Genomic DNA, 21,092 nt, shown 5'->3' on the forward strand with positions numbered 1-21,092 from the left:
AAAGAAGAATGTGGCTATTATATAGCAATCAAGGAAGGAACTCATCTATTGCTGACCTTAAGGAAGGGGGTAGAAACTCCTTTATTAAAAAGCTCCTCTGGCAGTATGACATAGGTACAGATCAGAATGAAGAAAAACTATTTGTAAGGAAAAAGCACTGGTTTAGCACTTTCTGTGTATAAACACACTATTAAAAACCACATTACAATGAGATGTACAAGTCGTTATGTTGAAAAATGAACTTTACAACTTTGACCGGGTTGGGGGTGGGGTGGGGGAGGGGGTAGGATATGGGAAGGGATGGGAAGGGGAAACAAAGGAGGAGGCAACAATGCTTGATAAGAAATATACTCATTACCTTGTCCATGTAATTGTAACCCTTCTGTATGGTATTTTCACAATAAAAATTTTTTTAAAAATACCATACACTTTAGCCTAAATAAACAAATAAATAAAAACCACTTTCTCACATTCACTCGTGTGCTGCTTAACGGCAGGAATACTTTCTATGAAATGCATTGTTAAGCAATTCTGTTATGAAACATATAAGATGTACTTAGACACACTAAGATTGCTACATCTGATATCATAACCTCCCTGTTTCCTCTCTCCCATCTCCCCTTTACCCTCCCTGTAACCCTGCTGTGTAGTATGGGGGTTGTACCCAGGACTTCATGTATGCTAGGCAATTCCCTACTACTTAAGGCATAATCCCAGCACTTTTCCTTTGTATTTGGTTTTTGAGATAAGGTCTTTCTAATTTTGTCCAGGATGGCTTCAAACTCCTGACCATACCGCCTGCCTCCTGAGTACATGGGGTTACAAGCATATACTACCATGCTCTGAGATACATGTAGTCTTATGGAACCATCATTATACATGTTGGTGAGAATGTAAACTTGTTCATCCACTCTGGAAAGCAATATGGCAGTTTCTCAAAAGACTAAATAGAAATAAGAGCTTCCTTATGACCCAGAAATTCTACTCATAGGCATCTGTACAAATGACCATAAACCAGATTACTCTAAAGCCACCAGCACAACCATGTTCACTGCAGTACTGTTTACCATAGCCAAGATATGGAATCAACTCAGATGCCTCACAGTGCTTGAATGGATCAAGAAAATGCAGTATACACACACACACACACACACACACACACACACACACACACTAGAATTCTATTCTTCCATTAGAAAGAATATTGTACCATTAATAAGAAAATGAAAAAACCTGGAAAAAAATTACCTTAAGTAAAGTAAACCAGACCCAAAAGAAATATAGATTGCATTGTTTCCCTCACTTGTGGTAACAAGAATGTGCCTAATAAATCTACAAGTAAATGCACTGGATGGTGAAAATGATAATAATAATAAAAATACATTGGCACATGGTAAATTATACAGGTCTCTAGGTATTCATACACAGTGAGACCAAAGGATGATATTCTAAGGAGAGGATCACATAACCACAATAGCTATGTTCATCTGAACATATAAAATAATATTTATCAAAATGAACTCCAGGAAGAGGAAACAAGAGGTTTTAGTTTTCTTTTTTTAATACATATTTTTTGCTCTAAAGATACTGTACAGAGGAGTTACACTTATATGAGTAAGGTAATGAGTACATTTCCTATCGAGCATTATTACCCCCTGCTTTGTTTTTCCCCTACCATCCCTTCAATAAATTAGTTATTTTTTGTTTGCGTTTGTTTTTGTCGGTCGTGGGGCTTGAACTCTGGGTCTGGGCACTGTCCCTCAGCTCTTCAGCTCAAGGGAAGCGCCCTACCATTTGAGCCACAGTGCCACTTCCTATTTATCAAAATGAACTCCAGGAAATGGAAACAAGAATTTTTCTTTTCTTTTTTGCCATTTTTGTTTGCAGTTTCTTTTGTCTTGTTTGTTTATCTGTCTTTGGGAGGATAAGGGGGCACAGAAAACAAATGCAGCAGTGATACTCCGTAGACATTATGTTGAAAATTTGGAGCTTTATATAACTTGTGAGTGGGGAAGGGAGGGAAAAACTTGGAGAAAACAAGGGGAAGGAGAGACATTGTTCAAAAACAAATGTACTCAATAATAATAATAAATAATTTTTTTAAAAAACTAAGGAAGTTCAAGGATCAAGCCTTGCAGTGTTTTAATGTTAAATGATTAGGGATTGAAGAGGAACCAGAAAAAGGGACTGAAAATGAATGAATAGGCTGTCAAGTACAGGGTGGGGGGACCTAGAGTATGTATGAGGGAGAAAGCCAGAGTATGGTATCTAGGAACTCAAGTGGAAAAAATGAGCATGATCAGCATTCTCAAATGCTCCTCAAAAAATCAAGCATGATGCATAGTAGGAAGTCACTGGAGATCTTGACAGGAAAAACACCTAAAAAAAAAACTAGAAAATAGAAGGGAAACAAAGACAGCCAGAAGTGACACACTTCTTCCAGAGTTTTATTATATAAATGAGAAAAGAAATGAAGCAATCCCTAGAAAGTGAGGTGTAGTCAAACAGGAATAGTGAGTTAAACAGAGGAAACTCTGTAAGAGAATGAAAAGTGAAACAATCCAACATAATACTAAACCTGTCCTATTACTGAAAGAAAAAGTGGAAATGAAAATAAGGATCAGAGCAGAAGAGTTTGAATTTACATTGTGATAGGTTATATTTGAAATGACATTGAGATATTTGGGGAAAGGAGTCTTGAAAAGGGTCTTTCAAGTGATTGAAACAAGTTTAAGACAACTGTGAATTTTTTAAGTAATGTTAACATAAACCCGAACTCACAGAAGTGTGCTTATGTAGAAAGTAATGTGTTCAGTAACATCTGTATTTTCTTTACCATCACACTAATTGTATTGCTTTATAATTGCCTATGTCCTCAACTATATTCTTCAATAAATTACAAGTTCAGTGATAGTGAGGACAGTGTCAGTTTTGTCAAACTTGTGAATATGTTGGGTACAACACAGAACTTTGCACAGAAGGCTTAAGAGTTGCCAATGCAAATATGATACTGATGATAAAAATTCTTTTGAGTACTAGTTTATACTTCATTTGATTCTTTAACACCACTTGTCATTTAATTGAAGGCATAAAAGAATTATTTAAAGGGAAGTTATTTTGCACTGGTGATCAATCTCACATTTAAGAAATCAACTTTGTGGGCTGAGAAGTTGGCTCAGTGGTAGAGTGCTTGTCTCACATTCATGAGGCCCTGAATTCAATTCCTCAGCATCACATAAGCAGAAAAAAGCCAGAAGTGGCACTGGGGCTCAAGCGGTAGAGTGCTAGCCTTGAGCCTTGAGCTGAAGGACAGCGCCCAGGCCCAGAGTTCAGCTCCCACAAACAAAAAAGAAATCAACTTTGTGGTGTGTGTGTGTGTGTGTGTGTGTGTGTGTGTGTGTGTGTGTGTGTGGTGTGTGGTGTGTGTGTGTGTGTGTGTGTGTAAGAAAAAGAGAGAGAGGGAGAGAGAAACTGAGAAAGTGGGGTTTGAACTCAGGGCCTGGGACCTGTGCCTGAGCTGCTTTTTGCTCAAGACTAGTGCTCTATCACTTGAGCCACAGCTCCACTTCTGGGTTTTGGAGTAATTAATTGGAGATGGATTCAAACTGCCTGAGTAGCTAGGATTACCGGCATGAGCCACCAGTACCCTGCTAAGAAATCAACATTTTTAGAATGTTGTAGGGCAGTATGCACAAAACTACTTTTGGCAGGAGTCACTACAGAGTTTATTTAAAATGTTCTATCCCCAGACACTGAGCAGGCTAAGGTAAGAAAGACATAAAAAAATGTCTTTGGGAGAATATCAAGTAAGGAAATAAGGGAATAAGGGAATAAGGAAAGAAATTATACTTCAGTAGGAAACAATAAGAAACTAAGACAAAATGGAAAATACAGCTATAACTGTGTTGTAACCTTTTGGTGATATATAAAAAGCATTTGTAAATGACTCAGACAAAACATAATAATAAGCTACCATTTGTTTAGTGTTTAATTATGGTAGACCCAATGTTAGCACTCTGAATTCCTTACCTTACTTCACAAAACTCATGCAAGGTATTATCATTATTATTATTATTGTCACTATTATTATTGCCATTACTATCATTTTCAGAGGAAAAAATCTAGAGAGTCTGTCTAAAAAAACTTGTATTCAAACACAAGTCTGCTTGAATTCAGATTCCTGTTCTCTTCATCATAACACAATTCCCAAGTTACAAATACATGTTATTGCAAAAGTTATAATAATTTCTTAATTCAGGGACTCTGTAACTTAGTGGGCTGACAATTTCTGACACTAAAGACACTTCAACTATTTAGGAAAATAACATCAGACAGGGTAACAGTGAAATTATACAACCTAGGACATATAAGTAAAAATTTCTTCAAGGCTGAAATAGACTTATTCAGTAACAAAAAACAAATTATATACAGACATGCTTTGTCTATGATTTTAAAGTAAAAATGGTAGCAAAAAGAATTATATACATATACATAAACAAGGAGACAGACATATGCAGAAATAATACACTTTACTGAGCACTATAGTTATCTACAGCATTAGTAGAAGACAAAGCTGGAAATATGTCACATGCCAGAAATTGAAGAACTTAGATGCCTCTGTTAAAATTTGTATTTAATTTTTGTAGTGAGGAGTAGAACGAAGCTTGAGTAGGAGAATGAAATTATCAGAATTACACTTATGGCACTGTCTTTTGATAGCATTGTTCAAAATAAACTGGTACAAATAAAGAGGAGAAGTAAAGAGAAAGAGAAAAGGATCAGGTGCTTTCGTAATAACTGAGGTAAGAGATGAGGGTCTGAGACCAGAGAAATGTCAGGGATGATGAAAAGGTGAGATAAGTCATCAAGGAAAGGCAGAATGAATTACTGGTTAGACCATGAACTTGTAAAACATGTAGCCAAAACTTTAGATGAACTACTCCCCCAAAGTACATCACTACAACTTGTGTTTACACTGTTGATTTGAGGAAAATCCAAATATAGTTAACTCTCATTGACTTCTGAGTTGTTACTTTTAGGCAAGCATTTGAGCCTCTTGAGATAATAGTCCTAAAAATTCAGACTGATTATGATATAATAATATTTTAATATTGACTAATCCAAGAACCAAATATTTGACATTACTAGAGATATCCTTTTTATACTGAGCAAAGATACCCTTTAGTCTTAGCAAAATTTGACAGTCTATTGAAGAAAGACATATTAAATATCATTTTAATGGATGAAACAACTAAGTTTTGGAAATATTGTGTAATTTTCAAAGGTCACCCTGCTGATAAGAGGCAGAACAAACCTATAAAGCCAAGTATATATAACTCATAGCTTCATGTCTTCACTGCTAAACTATTAGCTCCCTATGAAAGATGGCTGAGATTTTCTGATCAGTGGAAGATTCTATAATAAGAGATTCTACATCTCAAGGAGAAATCTCTCCTTCAGCTCTGATATTCACCTTCAAATGATTAAATATGCTCTTAATTGATGATGACGTATTTACAAGAACATCTGTACTTTTACTTGCAGTGTTTCCCTTTTTATGTATTTATTCTGTCAATAAATCTTTACTTAAAAATCACCACATGAAAAGGCACTGTGTTAGGCACAATTCAGTTGCAGTTATCAATTAAACATAAATCCTACCATCAAGGAGTCTATATATATATTAAGTAATGAACACATGTTTACACCTACAAGACAAAGTAGAAACAGATGTGTCATGAAAGGTAAAAGTAATTGTGTTAGGAATTCAGAAAAATGGCTCTGTAGTAGCCATTTATTTCTAAGGTCTTCCTAGAATCACAGACATAAAAAGTTACTCAGGTGAGAACAGGGACAAAATTTTTTCCATTCTGATTCTGAGGTTTTCCTTGCATGTATTATACATATAAAGAGTACAGACTGTAGTAAATACTATTATTTTCCAAGTATTAATCCAAGTCAACTGAATCTATATTCTACATATACCTTAATTTCAAAAAAAATATTTAGGAGAATTAAACCTTGGCTAAATACACAACAGCTTTGAGTCATCATTTCAAAAAACTTTCAACTATATAAACATGAATTATTAGAGTTAGAAATTTTCTTCTGAACTTGGTATCCATTTCTAATGAGGCTAATGAGGTAACAGTTGCCACTATGCAAGATTTAGTTCCACTACAAAATATCTAATATATATTAAAGAATCATTTATAAGAAGAATCTTAAGAAGGAGTCTATGAATGTTTTTGTTTGATTTTCCAAGGTTCTCTGACATATGGATTGAATGGGATAGCCATTAAGTGTCCATTTTGAACACTTTTGATGCATTACTGAAATGTGTTGGAATGTGGTACTTTGTTTCAGAAACACCATTTTGTTTTTAGTCAACCTAATTTCACATTATTGGATTTTAAGACTTGATGATTTGGGCACCAAAATCTAAACTAATGACCTCCTTTCCTGAAAAGTATACTCAAGGAGTTTACAGACACTTCCTGTGAACAGAGATCTTCCAAGGTGAATCCCGTATTACTAAAATAACACCATCTACATAAGGCTGATGTGTAAAGTTGTGATAGAAAAGAAAGTGAAATAACATGAAAGAGGTACACTTTCTGAGCAAAACTGCATGAAATCTGCCACTGCTACCTTCTCAAACAAAAAGATTCAGATGCTGCTTGTGTCCAGGTTCTTATCCCTCAGTAGAAAAATGTATAAAGTATTTTATCCCTTAAACTTACTTATTTATTGAAGACATATGTTAATTAGGCAATAGTGATTTTTATATTCTAAATCTATGAAAAAATGTTCCAAATAGCTAAATTCAATCCACCATAATTGTCTTTACATTACCATCAGATTTCCTGTGGCGTGGCATTGTGCACTTTGTTCATGCTCATGTAGAAAAATTGAATTTGAGGCTTGGGAAAATGTTTCACATTATATTGTGTTCTTAAACATAAAATTTATGGGTGGGTAAAGACTGTGAAGATATTTATATTTCTGCAAAATTTACATTCTAGATTATATAATGTCCTAATTCAAGTTAGAAATGGTCTCATATGCCCATTATAAGAGTAGTTAAAATGAACTGACTTTCAAATTAAAATGTATGCAAGACAAAATACTTGAGCTAGCCATTACTTTAATACAAAACCTATAAATGAATATAATCATTCAGAGAAAGAATTTAAATTTTAATTCACTTATATTAGCAAAAATTTCAAACTACTACTTTAATACCAATACTTTAATGAAAACAGATCTCTGATTCAAAAATAAAAGTTCTTACATAAGATGGCTGATTTCACATATTAAATTCCTGAATTAGAGTGCCCTCTATTGGAAGCAAAATGCAATAAAAGTTACATTTAAACAGCTATAATATTCTCAAAATTCAAGCCATATCACTAATAAGTAAAATATATTTTATGAGAAATATAAATGTTTAAAAAATCCTATATCTTTTTATTTTTATCTCTTCTAAAATACTTTTCAAATTGTCATAATGACCAACTTAGATATTTCATATCATCTGAAATTAAATTTTAACTGAATCAAAATGCTTGTTATATAGTCAGAAATATGAATCAAAGACAAACAAATACAGATGTAAGGTGTCACTGTATTTAACTGTTGTATTTGTCAACTTTCAATAAAGCATATAAAATGTTGATTAAAAAGACAAACAAATGTTTTCCACACTTAAAGTCCTGATATAGAAATAATTGTTATAATTTATAACTTCTGTCAAATTATTGTTTGAATTTTCTTTTATGTTAATTTATAAACCTCCCTAGTCTGAACTGAAAGTTTCTATATTCAATTTCACATTCTGAAACCCCAAATGTGGTGGCATTGTAGGGCAGCAAAAGCGGAGGTGTCAGATAATACAGCAGGCATGAATATGATTAGTGCCTGTATAAAAGAGCTTGCTTCAATTATATACTCTCAGTTATGTGAGAAAATAGTGTGAAGACATCTGCTTGCAAAACGGGAAGCAGGCCTTCACCAGAGACCAGCATTGCAGCATCCTGATCTTGCTCTTCACAGTCTCCATAACTGTAAGAAATAAATGCTACACTTGAAGCTATTCAATAATGGTAATCTGTTTTAGAATTCCAAAGTAAGATATTTCCTAATTCAAGAGACTTTCAGAAGCTCTTGTGTTGGAAAACTGGAGAAATACATTGGCCACTATGAGTTCCATGCAATTTACTCTCTCAAAGACTTCTATAATTTTGTAGCATTATTAATACTATTTTTTGTTCCAGTAGTGAACAGGACTTGTATACTGTCTCTTAGCTTTTAGCTCAAGGCTGGCACTCTGCCACTTGAGTCACAAACTCCTGCCCAATCTAGCTTCAAACTGTGATCTTCAGATCTCAGTTCTCTGAGTAGCTAGGATTACAGGCAGATATGAGCCACCAGTGCCCAGCTGAGGTTCACTATGTGTGTGCATACGTGCACAGGTGCATGTGCACGCACGCACGTGTGCATGTGCACACACACACACAGTGGACCTTGAACTCAGGGTCTAGGCTCTGTCCCTGAGTTTTCTTGAGCCACAGTTCCACTTTCAGCTTTGTATGTGTATGTGTGTGTGTCTGTCTGTCTGTGTCTGTGTCTGTCTGTGTCTGCCTGTGTGATTAATTGCAGATGAGTCATACAGATGTTCCTGCCTAAACTGGCTTCAAACCTTGCTCCTCAGATCTCAGCATCCTTAATACCTAGGATTAAAGGCATGAGCCACCAGTATTCAGCTAAAACTCTCTTTTGACTCCTCATTTTAGGCCCGAGGGAATTACTTCATTAAGATCCTGGCAGATATTTAGTTACCTAGATCAAAAGTGTACATAGGAAGCTTCTTAAGTGAGCAATGCTCAGAGCTATCTTAACTTTTTTTTTTGAGGTAGAGTCTTACTGTGGCAGAACACTGTCCTCCATATATCCTCAGACTGGCCTCAAACTCACAATCCTTCGGCATCAACCTCCCAAGTGCTAAGATTATACAAAATTACAACTATGTTTAGCTCTCAACGTGATTTTGACTTAGTTGGTGTGGTACTTGAGGTATCGTTACTTATTTTTCAGAGCCTCTCTGGTAAGTCTAACATATAATCATTATTGAGAATCATGGTTTGCACCAGTCCTAAGAATATCCAACACACATTTTTTACTTTATCTTCCAAAAATGTCACCTTCATAAGAACTTCCCTATTCAAATAGTTTTATCTCCTCTCCAAATGTAAACTTCTGACTAGTCTTCAATCTACTCATCTGCCTTTTCTGTGATGATATAGTTGAGTTAATAAGGAATATGGTTCTAGCCTCAGACTGCCAAGGTTCAGATCCTGGCTCTGATACTTACTGTGTAAACTGGAAAAGTCATCAAGGCCCTCTACCTCCATTTTCTCACCTGTAAAATGGGAGAGATAAAACTATCTATCTCAGAGGGTAATTGTGAGTCTTCTTTGAGTGTTAAGTGTTATCATTAGTTATCCAGCTTTATTTCTCACTACTTTCAAAAGCAACTCGCATAATGTCATATACTTTTCAAATTATATAATAAGTCTCTCCTTTGTGCTTTAATGGTACACACTATTTCTTCAGGCTGGAAATTTCTTTCATTCACTCTCTCATTCATTTATTCATTAATTCCTTGCAAGGGACATCTCCTTCTCCTTCAGGACCATTTTAATCCTCCCCTTCCTTCATGAAGCCTTCAATAAATACCTTATAGGTCTTCAATGACCTCTCCCTTTTTAAAAGTTCCATTGGTCACAGGGCAGCTTACTATAAGAAAGATGGCTAGGAATTTAAAATATTGTCTGAATTTGAGTCCTCACTATGTCACCTGAGTTATTTCCTAAATCTATAACTCTGTTAAGATTTCTTAATATTAGCTTAAATGATGTAAAGCATTAGGAAATACCAAGCTCCTAGTAAATATCAACTCATAATATATATTTGCTTTACACATTAGTCTTCTTTGCATGGTAATCAAAGCCTCCTTTAGGATCAGTATTTTAAACTCTTCAAAAATAATAATTATATTTCATTCTGATATTATAAACCTATAACTTAAAACATCTAGATTAGGCAATATAAAAGATCCATTAGGCTTCTTGCATATTGTGAGGAACCAATTCATAACAAAACTCTGGAAAAACATTTTTAATAAATGAAAAAAACACTCAATAAAACAGAAAATGAACACGAAGAGAAGGTTCAATGTAATTGGATTACTTCTTAAACATCTGAAAGCAAGTTTCTAACAGATTCAGTCTCTGAAAGGCCAGTTCCAATTATTTTTTTTAATTTGTCCCAAATCCTTAGATTTTTCTCATTTCCTAAAAAAATAAACACCAAAGTTCCTAGTCTGACATTCAAAATCACCCCTGGCCTGACCTAATCAATCCCTTTACTCTTATCTCTTATCTTTCCCCTTTATAAATTCAAATAAATAGAATTACTTGTCATTCATATACATGGTGCTTTTCTGCTTCATATATCCCTTAATACTTTATATAACAATAGTTCCAAAGATTTTTTATGTGAACAGAAAAAGTGTAGGAATATATGGGCTGGTATTTTAAGAACTTATTGCTTAATTTTTCATGTTAATTTCTCCCTTGGTTCTGTCACAATACAATCTTCAGTTTATATTTTTAAAAATTTTAGTCATCTCTTCCCTCTCAATGTCAGAGGCCACTGACATCACTTCCTAAAAAGCATAAGCACACATGAGGGCAATAAGATATTTACTGAGTAAAAGAAAAACAATTAGCTTCTATTTCATATTTATTCATTACCTTCCTCACTTTGAATTTCTTGTACAGTATATCTCTCATAATTTATATCATATATTATTAGTACAGTCATAGAGATATACATAATTTACAAATAAATAAATAAAGGATGTTTGCTTAAGATTTATTTATGGCATAACAACAAGAAAGGTTTAAGAAACACTGATCTAGAATATTGAGACTTTTTAAAAAAACATCCATGGGTTTAGAAGTAGAGAGCAAGAAGCAACCAATTTAGAAAAATCGTTAGGGAAAGATGTAAAAAAATTCAAAAATCATATATTATTTATGTAGGACAAACACATTTTAAATTGTAAGTCATTTTCAAGACAATATTAAAATAGAACTGATTTGGGAAGGAACACGTACATATACCTGTTTTAGGTTTTTAAATATGAAATTTTATCCTGACTACTATAAGTATTGCATTAAAATAAAATTTTCACTTTGTGAAACCTATAAGCTTTTAACTCCATTCATTGTTTAATTATTCACAACTATTCATAAAGGACTGTGTGGACAATAAGGTGGTATTTTACAAAAGACAATGCAGTAAGAAAATGAAAACAAATGAAAAAAAGTAGGAGCAGGCAGTAAGTTTAGCCATAGAACTAGATTAGTAAGTGCTATCCAAGGAAACAGTGTCACAGCTAACTTAAGTAACTATATAAAGTGATTGTTTTCAAAATGGATACTTGCTATACTCAGAAATTTTTTAGGTTTTCAATACTAATATGACATACTTTCTATTGATTTTAAGTAAAATTTAAAGCTGCTTGAACAAATTAAGTTCTAAAAGTGAGCAAAGGATTTACTTTATAAAATGTATTAATTTTAAACAGATTGATTTTCTACAGTTTTTCTTACTACTGTAATAATATAAAAATCCATGATGGGCAAGAATCTCTGATTCATATGTTAGATTCTGAGCTCATAGACAAGAACTCTCTGCATATCTGTGTATTATAAAACCATGTGGGTTGAGTTTTCCATAATTTCTCCCTCCTTCCATGATATAGTAAGTGACTAAGGAACTATACATATGATTTGGCTCTGTATGTATTTTTCAGAGAGGGGTCAGATTGAATTTACAGAGAAAGTGAGGAAAACAGACAAACAGAAGGCTTTCTTCTATATCATTTCAAGCACAGTAAAACTAAATGAACATAACCAAAGAAACTATGACTTATGTTATAGAAGGAAGTCTAAAAGTAGAAAGACAATCACAAACTGTAAGAGAATTATCAAGCATTTCTTCATCTACACATGCAGTGAGCATAAACCCTATCAGTACCAGAGAAAAGACCAACAGGGAGATTGACGTTTGACAGTGCAGAAGCTGATAATCTACTGATACACCAAATCCCATGCCACTTGAGCAAATATACTGAACTTGCAAAGACAGCTGTGTTGTCTTCATTTCCCCCCTTACTTACTACACTCTGGCTTCCATTTTTCCCAAGTTCTTCCTCTGAAATCTTGCTCAAATTATCTAAGTAGTGGTCTGATATTGTGTTGCACAAATCTTCAAAAGAATAATCCTTTTCTTGACAGAGTTTTATTTCATCAAGTAGTTTTGATAGTTCTCCTGTCACAGTTTCACCTGTAAGAAGATAATTTTTCAGATATTTCAAGAAAGAAATTGTTAAAACTTAATGTTTAAATAATTAAAATGTATTTATTATGATAGTAGAACTAAAAATACAAAAAACAAGATTAAATAATCAAATATCTCTGGTAAAACCAAGAAGTAAACTATAAATAATACAAGATATTGACACAGCAACTTTGTGTGAATTTATTATTTCTCAAAAGAGAAATGAGTATTGAAAGTTTAAATATATGTAGTAAATAAAAGCACAATGATGAATTATAATCTAGCAGTTACAACACAGATCTTCATATTCTGAATTAAAACTACACTGAAAGAGCATCTGATCTTAGATACATGCTTATTTCTGAATTTTCAACTCTGTTTTATTGATTTTGGCATCTGAGTTTATATCAATACAATCCTGGCTTGACTACTTTCTTCAACAACAGTACCAAAAACCTACCATGCAGAAAGGATAGTCTTTTCCATAAATGCTGTTGGGCCATCATGTGCATATACAGGATAATTAGACCGGGCCTTCCTACCATACACAAAAGTCAACTAAAACTGGACTAAAACTTACTGTAGGCAGGGCACTGGTGGTTCATACCTGTAATCCTAGCTACTTAGAGGCTGAGATCTAAGGATCACAGTTCAAAGCTAACCTAGGCAGGAAAGTCTTATCTCCAATACAAGTGGGATTATATCAAACTAATAAAACTTTTGGAGCCAGGCATGGTTCCTCACACTATAACCTCAGCTGCATAGGAAATAGATATAGGAAAATATCAAGTCAGGGCCAGCCCAGGAAAAAGGTCAGCAAAATCTTATCTCAACAAACAAGCCAGGTGTGCAATCCTACAATCTCAGATCATGGTCCAAATGCTGGCCCAGGGAAAAAAAACTTGAGATCTTACCTTAAAAAAAAACTAAAACAAATAGGGCTAAGGATGTAGGTCAAGTGGTAGAATGCTTGCTGAAAAAATGTAAGGCCCTGAGTTTAAAGCCTGGTACTGCCAAATATAAAATAATTAATTACTAAAAAATAAAAAAAAAGTCTTCATAGTAAAGGAAACAATCCGCACAATACAAAAGTAACTTAAGGAACGGAAAATATATATGTGGATAATAGCCGAAATGTATAAGGAGCTCTAACAACTCAATAGCAAAATAATCAAATAACTTGAACAAAAAATTAGGCTAAGGATCTAGTTATTTCTTCAAGTAAAAAAGAGAAATACTAAAAATATTCAACATCGCTAAATACTCTGGCAGATATAAATCAAAATCATAATGAGTTATGATCTCATATTTGTTCATATAGCTATTACCAAAAATATGAAAGAGGGACCTGTGGAATGGCTCACCAATGGAAGAGCACCTGTCCAGCAAGTGCAACACCAGAGTTTAAACCTCCAATTGAAAGATAAAAAGACAACAAATATCAAGTAGTTGTGAGACTATGACAAAATGGAGCCTTATACACTGTTGGTATGTAAAGTGGTACAGTCATTATGGAAAATAGTATAGAATTATTCTCAAACAATTAAATATAGAACTACTAGCAATCTCACTTCTGGATATTTATTCAAAGCAAATGAAATCAATGTTATGAAAAGAGATATCCATGCCCCATGTTCATTGAAGCATTATTCAGAATAGCCAAGAGATGAAAACAATCAGTGTGGCTGGGAAGGTAGCTCAGTGGTAGAGCGCTTGCCTTGCATGCATGAGGCCCTGGGTTCAATTCCTCAGCACCACATAAGCAAAAAGAAAAAAGCCGGAAGTGGCGCTGTGGCTCAAGTGGTAGAGTGCTAGCCTTGAGCTGAAGAGCTGAGGGACAGCGCCCAGGCACAGAGTTCAGGCCCCACAACCGGACCAAAAAAAAAAAAAAAAACACAATTTAAAAAAAAAAAAAAAGACAATTAAAAAAAAAAAGAAAACAATCAGTGTGCAATTTTGAATAAATGGATTTAAAAAAACTGTGTGTGGGTCTACTAGTGGTTAACTATGTATACATAGATATACAATATGTATATACTTTTACATATACACATGAACTATAATATAGATGATAGACTATTATTTGGTCTTTTGAAAAATACATTCTGTCATTTGAGACAATACAGAAAAAAGTGAAGTTAATTTTGTTGAGTGAAATTGGATAGATATAGGCAAATACTGTATGGATTACATTTATATGGGAAATCTAACTCACAAAATGTCCAACTCATAAAAGCAGAGTAGAATGGTGGGCACCAGGAGCCTTAGGTTAAAGAAAATAGCTACATTCTGATGGATGGGTTCCAAATTTTAGTTATAGGAGAAAGAATAACTTCTGGACATCTATACAGTTAATAACATTATATTGTATAGATAAAATTAGTTCTTACCACCAAAACAAATGGAACTATATAAAGTAATGGATATGTTAATTAGCTTAATGGTAGCAATCAATTCACAATGAATGTGTATATATATCAAAACATCACATAGTATACGTAAATACAAACAACTATTTGTCTCATTTATGTATCAATAATGCTGGAAAAACAGATTTATAAAATATGTACTCCTCATAAACTTCATATCACAGTGATTGCTATCTATTTTGCTCACTTCTTTGTCTGAGAGCCATCATGGTCTCTAAATAAAAACAATAATAATGTTTGTGTTTTGGTTTTTTGGGGTCGGTAATGTGTCTTGAACTCTGAGCCTGAGCACTGTCCCTCAGCTCTTCAGCTCAAGGCTAGTGCTCTACCACTTGAGCCACAGCACCACTTCTGGTTTTCCACTGGTTTATTGGAGGTAAGAGTTTCATGGACTTTCCTGCCCGGGCTGGCTTTGAACCACGATCCTCAGATCCCAGCCTCCTGAGCAGTTAGGATTACAGGCGTGAGCCACCAACACCTGGCAACAATAAATTTTGATTGAATAAAAATATAAAGTATAGCATGTAGGACATAACTTATTAAACTTGAAATTTCTCTAACTGTAAGTCTTCTAATGAATGCATGATAAATTTATTTACAGAAGACTAGTGACATTCCAAAGGCTTTATAGTTAGTTACTCACTTTTAGTCTTTTGGGAAGGAGACTCAACAGGAGACGAAATACGTATTTCTTGTGTTGTATCTTCCTGAACAAGTTCTCCAAGCACTGCTGATCTTCCGACACCTTCCAAATATTCTGTGTATATATGTTTTTGATATTACAGACTTAAACTTATGTTAAAATAAATACTTTATGCTTTACTTCTGATTATTTTTATTAACTCATATCTTAAATATATCCTAAATTTTTAAAAGAATTTAAAAATCAAAAGAACTTCGTGATAATCTGCTAATTTTTAATGAAAATATTATATTTCCTCAAAAAATAAATATATTGACCAGGTGTTCTGGCTCCCACCTATAATCCTAGTTATTCAGGAGATAAATATAGGAAGGATTGTAGTTCAAGGACAACCTGAAAAGTTAGAAAGATCTCATCTCAAGAAATAAGCCAGATGTGATAGAGCTTTCTTTCAATTACAAATGTTTTCATTACATTTTCAAAATGCACCAGTGATTTGAAATCTGGAAATGTAATGGAATATGTTTATATTCTGAAATGTGCCAACAATTTGAAAAATTCAAAGATGTCAGATACAAATTAACATATCTAATGAATCTTAGGCATGTCATAGTTTATTATGGTCACAGTTTACTCCTACCTAATATCATTTTCATCTACATTTTTCATCTACATATTTCAAAATGTCTAGAATTACACCATGTTCCTTTTTAGTATACAATGTTCATTTTACTTTATTTTAATTTGAATTATGTGAAAAGCCATATGTGAGTTTCTTAATACATCACTGCATACATTTAGCATGAAATTAACTTCTTTATTGACAAAAAATTCTAGGGGGCTGAAATTTCTTGAAATCTTCTGGAAATAGAGAAGAGAGCATATTGAACACTTAGCCTTTGATGGCTCATCATGTCCTGCCCCACTTGGATTTAATTCATGTATCTCCCTGCATATCAATGCTGTTCTTTAGTTCCCAACTGCTATCTACTGAAACTGTCCCATTTCCCTTCTCTGTTATTCTAGTTAATCTGTAGTAATTGCTGGACATAATCATTGGTGAAAGGTGCAATAACTACTAGAAAGGACAGAAAGAACATTGGGGGTTTTTAAGGAAACATGATATATGACAGGCTTAATTGTCAAGGAGAAAAATAAAGCATTTAAATCTACATTTTTTTCAAAGAAATTTTAAATAAATGAAAACTTTGTTCCTCTATAAATGAAAAGATAGCAGCTAGAAGGTTGTCTAATCTTCAATAAACCTAATGACTGCAACTAACTACAAATGAACTAATCTTTATCAAAAACAAAGGCTGATAAGACTGAATTGGTTATATTGTCTACTGGTTTAGGAAGAAAATAGTGTTCTTTCAACCAAAACCAATGCTGGCTGTTGTTGCTTCTAATCCAACATTCATGGACTAGCTCTGCATACAATAGATAGATGAGTTTGAGTTTAATCTCCTGGCGCTTCAGTTTCCCACATGTACAAAAAAAGGAGAATAATATCTACTTTACCTATTTTTCATTCATAGAAATCAGACAAAATAATAGAAAGAACTCTAAAATCTCTCAAAATATTATTCAAATACTTAATAAAAGTTAAAATTTAATTAATTAAAAGTTAGGATAATATTTAATCATTACCATTGTACATAGCCCTATTAATCTTAAGTTGTCACTATATATTTACTACATGGATTTTTAAAAGATTTTTAAATACCCAAGTAGTGAACAAATTTTTTTAATACTGAATAGTTACAACAAGGTGTAAAATATTTATAAAGTAGTATTCTTTAGTTATAACATGCACTAGGAGAAAATGTAAATAATGAGTCCATTAAAAAAAAAAAAACAGTAACTCAAAAGCCCAAAAAACTATGACAGTTTTAAATTAATCTTAAGTTTAAAGAAAACTTGTCCATCTTTTAATGCCATTTACCTTGTAAGAGTGTTGCAATCTGGAGAGATTTCTGAGATGGATGTTCTTTCAGGATGTCTAAGACAGTTCTACCTAAACTGTCCTTTATGTTGGCATCAATTCCTGAAAGAAAAAGAAAAACTGGATGTACCACTAGAGTGTCCTCAGATGATACTGTCAATACATAACTGCTCTAATTTCAAACATATATAGGCCAAGCACTGAAAGTGGTTTTTAAAAATTAAGTTACCAGATTTTAGAAAGAAAGTAGAACTCCATTTCTACCAAAGATTACGTGTTAACCCTTAAAGGTCACTGTCCCAGTCATTAAGCTCTATTTTCAGGACCCTATGGTTCTTTTCTGGGTTGTAGCTAGTTAACTTCATACTGTCAAACTGAAAAATATTAATTTACAAAGTTAATTCCCAAAGTGTCATGTGGTTTATGTTTTCTATACAATATGGTAAATATATTTAATAAATAATAGTCGTGTATTACATGAGTAATATAAGACTACTCAGAATACTTCAGTATTCATAAAATACATGATCTGAGCACTGGTGGCTAACGCCTATAGTCCTAGCTACTCAGGAGACTGAGACCTGAGGACTGCGGTTCAAAGCCAGCCCAGGCAGGGAAGTCCATGAGACTCTTATCTCCAATAAATTACTCAGAAAAACCTGGAAGTAGCACTGTGGCTCAAATGCCTTGAGCTCAAGGATAGTGCCCAGATCCCAAGTTCAAGGCCCAGGCAGGACCAGCAAAAAAAAAAAAAAGCATTATTATTTTCAAGTGCATGAACTAGTGTCAAAAATATTAGGTGTTTGAGGGGTGTAGGGGGTGTCAGTTGAACTCTGGGCCTGGGTGCTGTCCCTCAGCTTTTCAGCTCAAGGCGAGTGCTCTACCACTTGAGCCACAGTCCCACTTCTGGTTTTCTGGTGGTTTATTTGAGATAAGAGTCTCAGAGACTTTCCTGCCCAGGCTTGCTTAGAACCGCGATCCTCAGATCTTAGCCTCCTGAGTAGCTAGTATTACAGGTGTCAGCCACCAGCACCCAGCTCAAAATATTGTTTTCAAGTAGAAAGTCAAACATTCCATGGTACTTGTTTATGCTAAATTACATTCAATGTCAGTCACATTCATCATCCACCTGAACAAACCTTTTGAATTGTGTAATTGAAACATCTGGTTTTTTTTTTTTATCTTTGTTCAGAAGATAATTTGCTATACTAGAGAATTTAATGAAGCACATAGCTTTCACTACCCTAAAAAGAAACCTAACTTTAAACAAAGCAGTTTTATAAGATCTGGTCCCAAGTGTCAGTTCATAAGATTATTAAGTATTTGTTTAAATTTGTATCAGAATGTATGGCCAACATATATTTACTTCCACATCACTTGTTATAACACTCTACTCAGATCACAGTTAGATATACACAAAATTTTAACTTTGAGCAAACACAATCACCTAACCAAGTTTTTTTCAGTTTTCCTACAGAGAAAAATAAACACATTATAATCCATAATATAAAAAACTTAATTCTTTACAAGTATGAATTTGTACACAAGTCTACTGAATTCTTTAAAATAAAACTGATATCAATCCCAATTAAAATATATATGAAAATAAATAAGCCTACTTTGCTGTTCTGTCAAATCACATTCTCTAAAATATTAACTTTAAAATAAGCCACTGTAGCCAATAAACAATTATTTACTCAGTTGATAAAGCAGGAGAATTTACTTTAAGGAAAAGAAACTCAAATCTTTGTTTACAATAATTCACATCATAAAAATCTAAGGTAAATCATTTTCTATAATAAACCAAGCAACTGTCATAACTTCTATAGGTCAATTATTCCTTGTAGAAAGCAGAGATCTCTTTTCTTTTTGGCAGTATCTACATGTATCTAAATAAAATTTAATTGTATAAAATAGTAATTACCCAGATCTTTTTACTAAGACGTCTACTGAAAAAAGGAGAGGGCATATTTATACCAATTGTATCTAAACACCAAGGCTAACTACCACAATACTGAATACTATCTGCAATTGAAAGTAGAGAGAAGTAGGCTCATTTGTGCAAAAGACTAATTTTCCTTTATCTACTTTATTTGACAAGACTGGATCCCTGCAGAATTATTATACCTACCTGTTTCTAACAGAACTCGTACAACATCCACCTTTCCAAATAGAGCTGCTTCATGAAGGGCACTTCCCTTTTCTGTCTGAAAAAAAGAAAAAGAAAACATAGTTACATTTGGAATGCATGAAAAATTTTAATTCGTGTACCTATCTTTCAATTTATGTAGTCATACATATTTTCTGCAATCTCAGTGCACTTGAGAGAAAAGTTGTATCAAATAAAAAGAATCCAGGAACAAACTTTAGAGGCTTAGGTTTGTAAAGCACTTCTACTTCTAACTGGCCTTGTTATAGTAGGAAGCAATTCTTTTTCCCTTAATCTTGGTTGTGTTAACTTTAAAATAAATAGTAATACTTATTGCAGAAAGCTTTTATAGTGTCCAATGAATTTAATCAGTATGAATTTAGTAAACACTAATTATATCACAAGATCAGTGAAGAATGTTCTGAGGCTTATCATTCTATCCTGGCCACTGTAAATCCACATTCTCTGTGAGGGGAAAATGTGTAAATCAATATTTATGATAAATAAAATCCAAAAATTGTATTATGGCTCACAAATCTAGATGATCTCCCAGCTTTCTTCTCCATTCTCTTTCCCATATATCAAAAACTCTCCCTGACCTATGCTTAAGACATACTGATTTTATTCATATTAGTGTCATCAAATATTATAGAGGTCTTCTGCCTGGCTGTATCTAATTCCTAGATTTCTTGATCTGGACATCACTCAAATTACTAGTTCTTAATCTTCAGCATGAGTCACAATCACCTGGAGAGTTAAAAACAGGTTTCTGGGCCCCATCCCCAGAGTTTCCATTTTAGTAACCAAAGATAATTTCTATTTCTAACTAAATCCCAGATGACATTGATGGTCTAAAGAGAATAATTTGAGAACCACTGACCTATTCAGTATGTCAGATCTTAATTTAATTTCCTTAAGGAAGATTTCTTGTGCCTCTGAAGCATAGTGTTTTTCCTGTGTATATCTATCTATATATTCCTTGCCATAGCACTCATAACACCACATTACAATTCCAATTGTTTATTTCCCTTCATTACCTGTACATTCAGTGAAACTATAATTTTTAGAAAAGTACTTTGGAAAGGTAGAAGCTTAGGATCAAGCTTCTGAGAAGAGGTAAAGATTCAGGGACAGAAATAGGAACCCACAATGAAAAATAATTTGTGAGTTATGCAGATATGTTTTCTTTTATTGATTTTTATGTAATTTTTTCATGTTTATATATTAATTTTGCCGTCATAGTTCTACTTATTTTTTCGCTTGGTCTTGTTTATAATGCAGCTCAATTAAAATCTGATTTTAAAATGTAGGCATTTGTAGCTATAAACTTTCCTCTTAGTACTGCTTTTGATGTATTCTAAAGGTTCTGGCAAGTTGTGTTTTCATTTTCGTTCAATTCACTTATCCTCCTCCCCTTATTTCTTCAATGATCCGCTGGTCATTTAACAGTGTACTGCATGTTTGAATGTTTTCTGTAGTTTATTTTGCTACTGATTCCTAGTTTTATTCTACTGT

At 33.5% G+C, this 21,092-nt stretch overlaps 1 protein-coding gene across 6 annotated transcripts in view; it reads right to left on the bottom strand.

Moving 5' to 3' along the window:
- Anks1b (ankyrin repeat and sterile alpha motif domain containing 1B) overlaps window positions 1-21,092 on the bottom strand; it is a 946,206-nt gene that overhangs the window by 798,928 nt on the left and 126,186 nt on the right. For all 6 annotated transcript variants that reach the window (XM_042693313.1, XM_042693310.1, XM_042693314.1 and 3 more), the window contains exons 5-8: window positions 19,560-19,635; window positions 17,429-17,530; window positions 15,484-15,597; window positions 12,251-12,417 (exon numbers count right to left, since the gene is read on the bottom strand). In XM_042693313.1, coding sequence (XP_042549247.1) covers window positions 12,251-12,417; window positions 15,484-15,597; window positions 17,429-17,530; window positions 19,560-19,635 — 459 coding nt within the window. The remainder of the gene's footprint in view (window positions 1-12,250; window positions 12,418-15,483; window positions 15,598-17,428; window positions 17,531-19,559; window positions 19,636-21,092) is intronic.

This window comes from Dipodomys spectabilis, unplaced genomic scaffold (assembly GCF_019054845.1).
Source record: "Dipodomys spectabilis isolate Male_0828 unplaced genomic scaffold, ASM1905484v1 ptg000163l, whole genome shotgun sequence".
Classification (NCBI taxonomy): Eukaryota; Metazoa; Chordata; class Mammalia; order Rodentia; family Heteromyidae; genus Dipodomys; species Dipodomys spectabilis.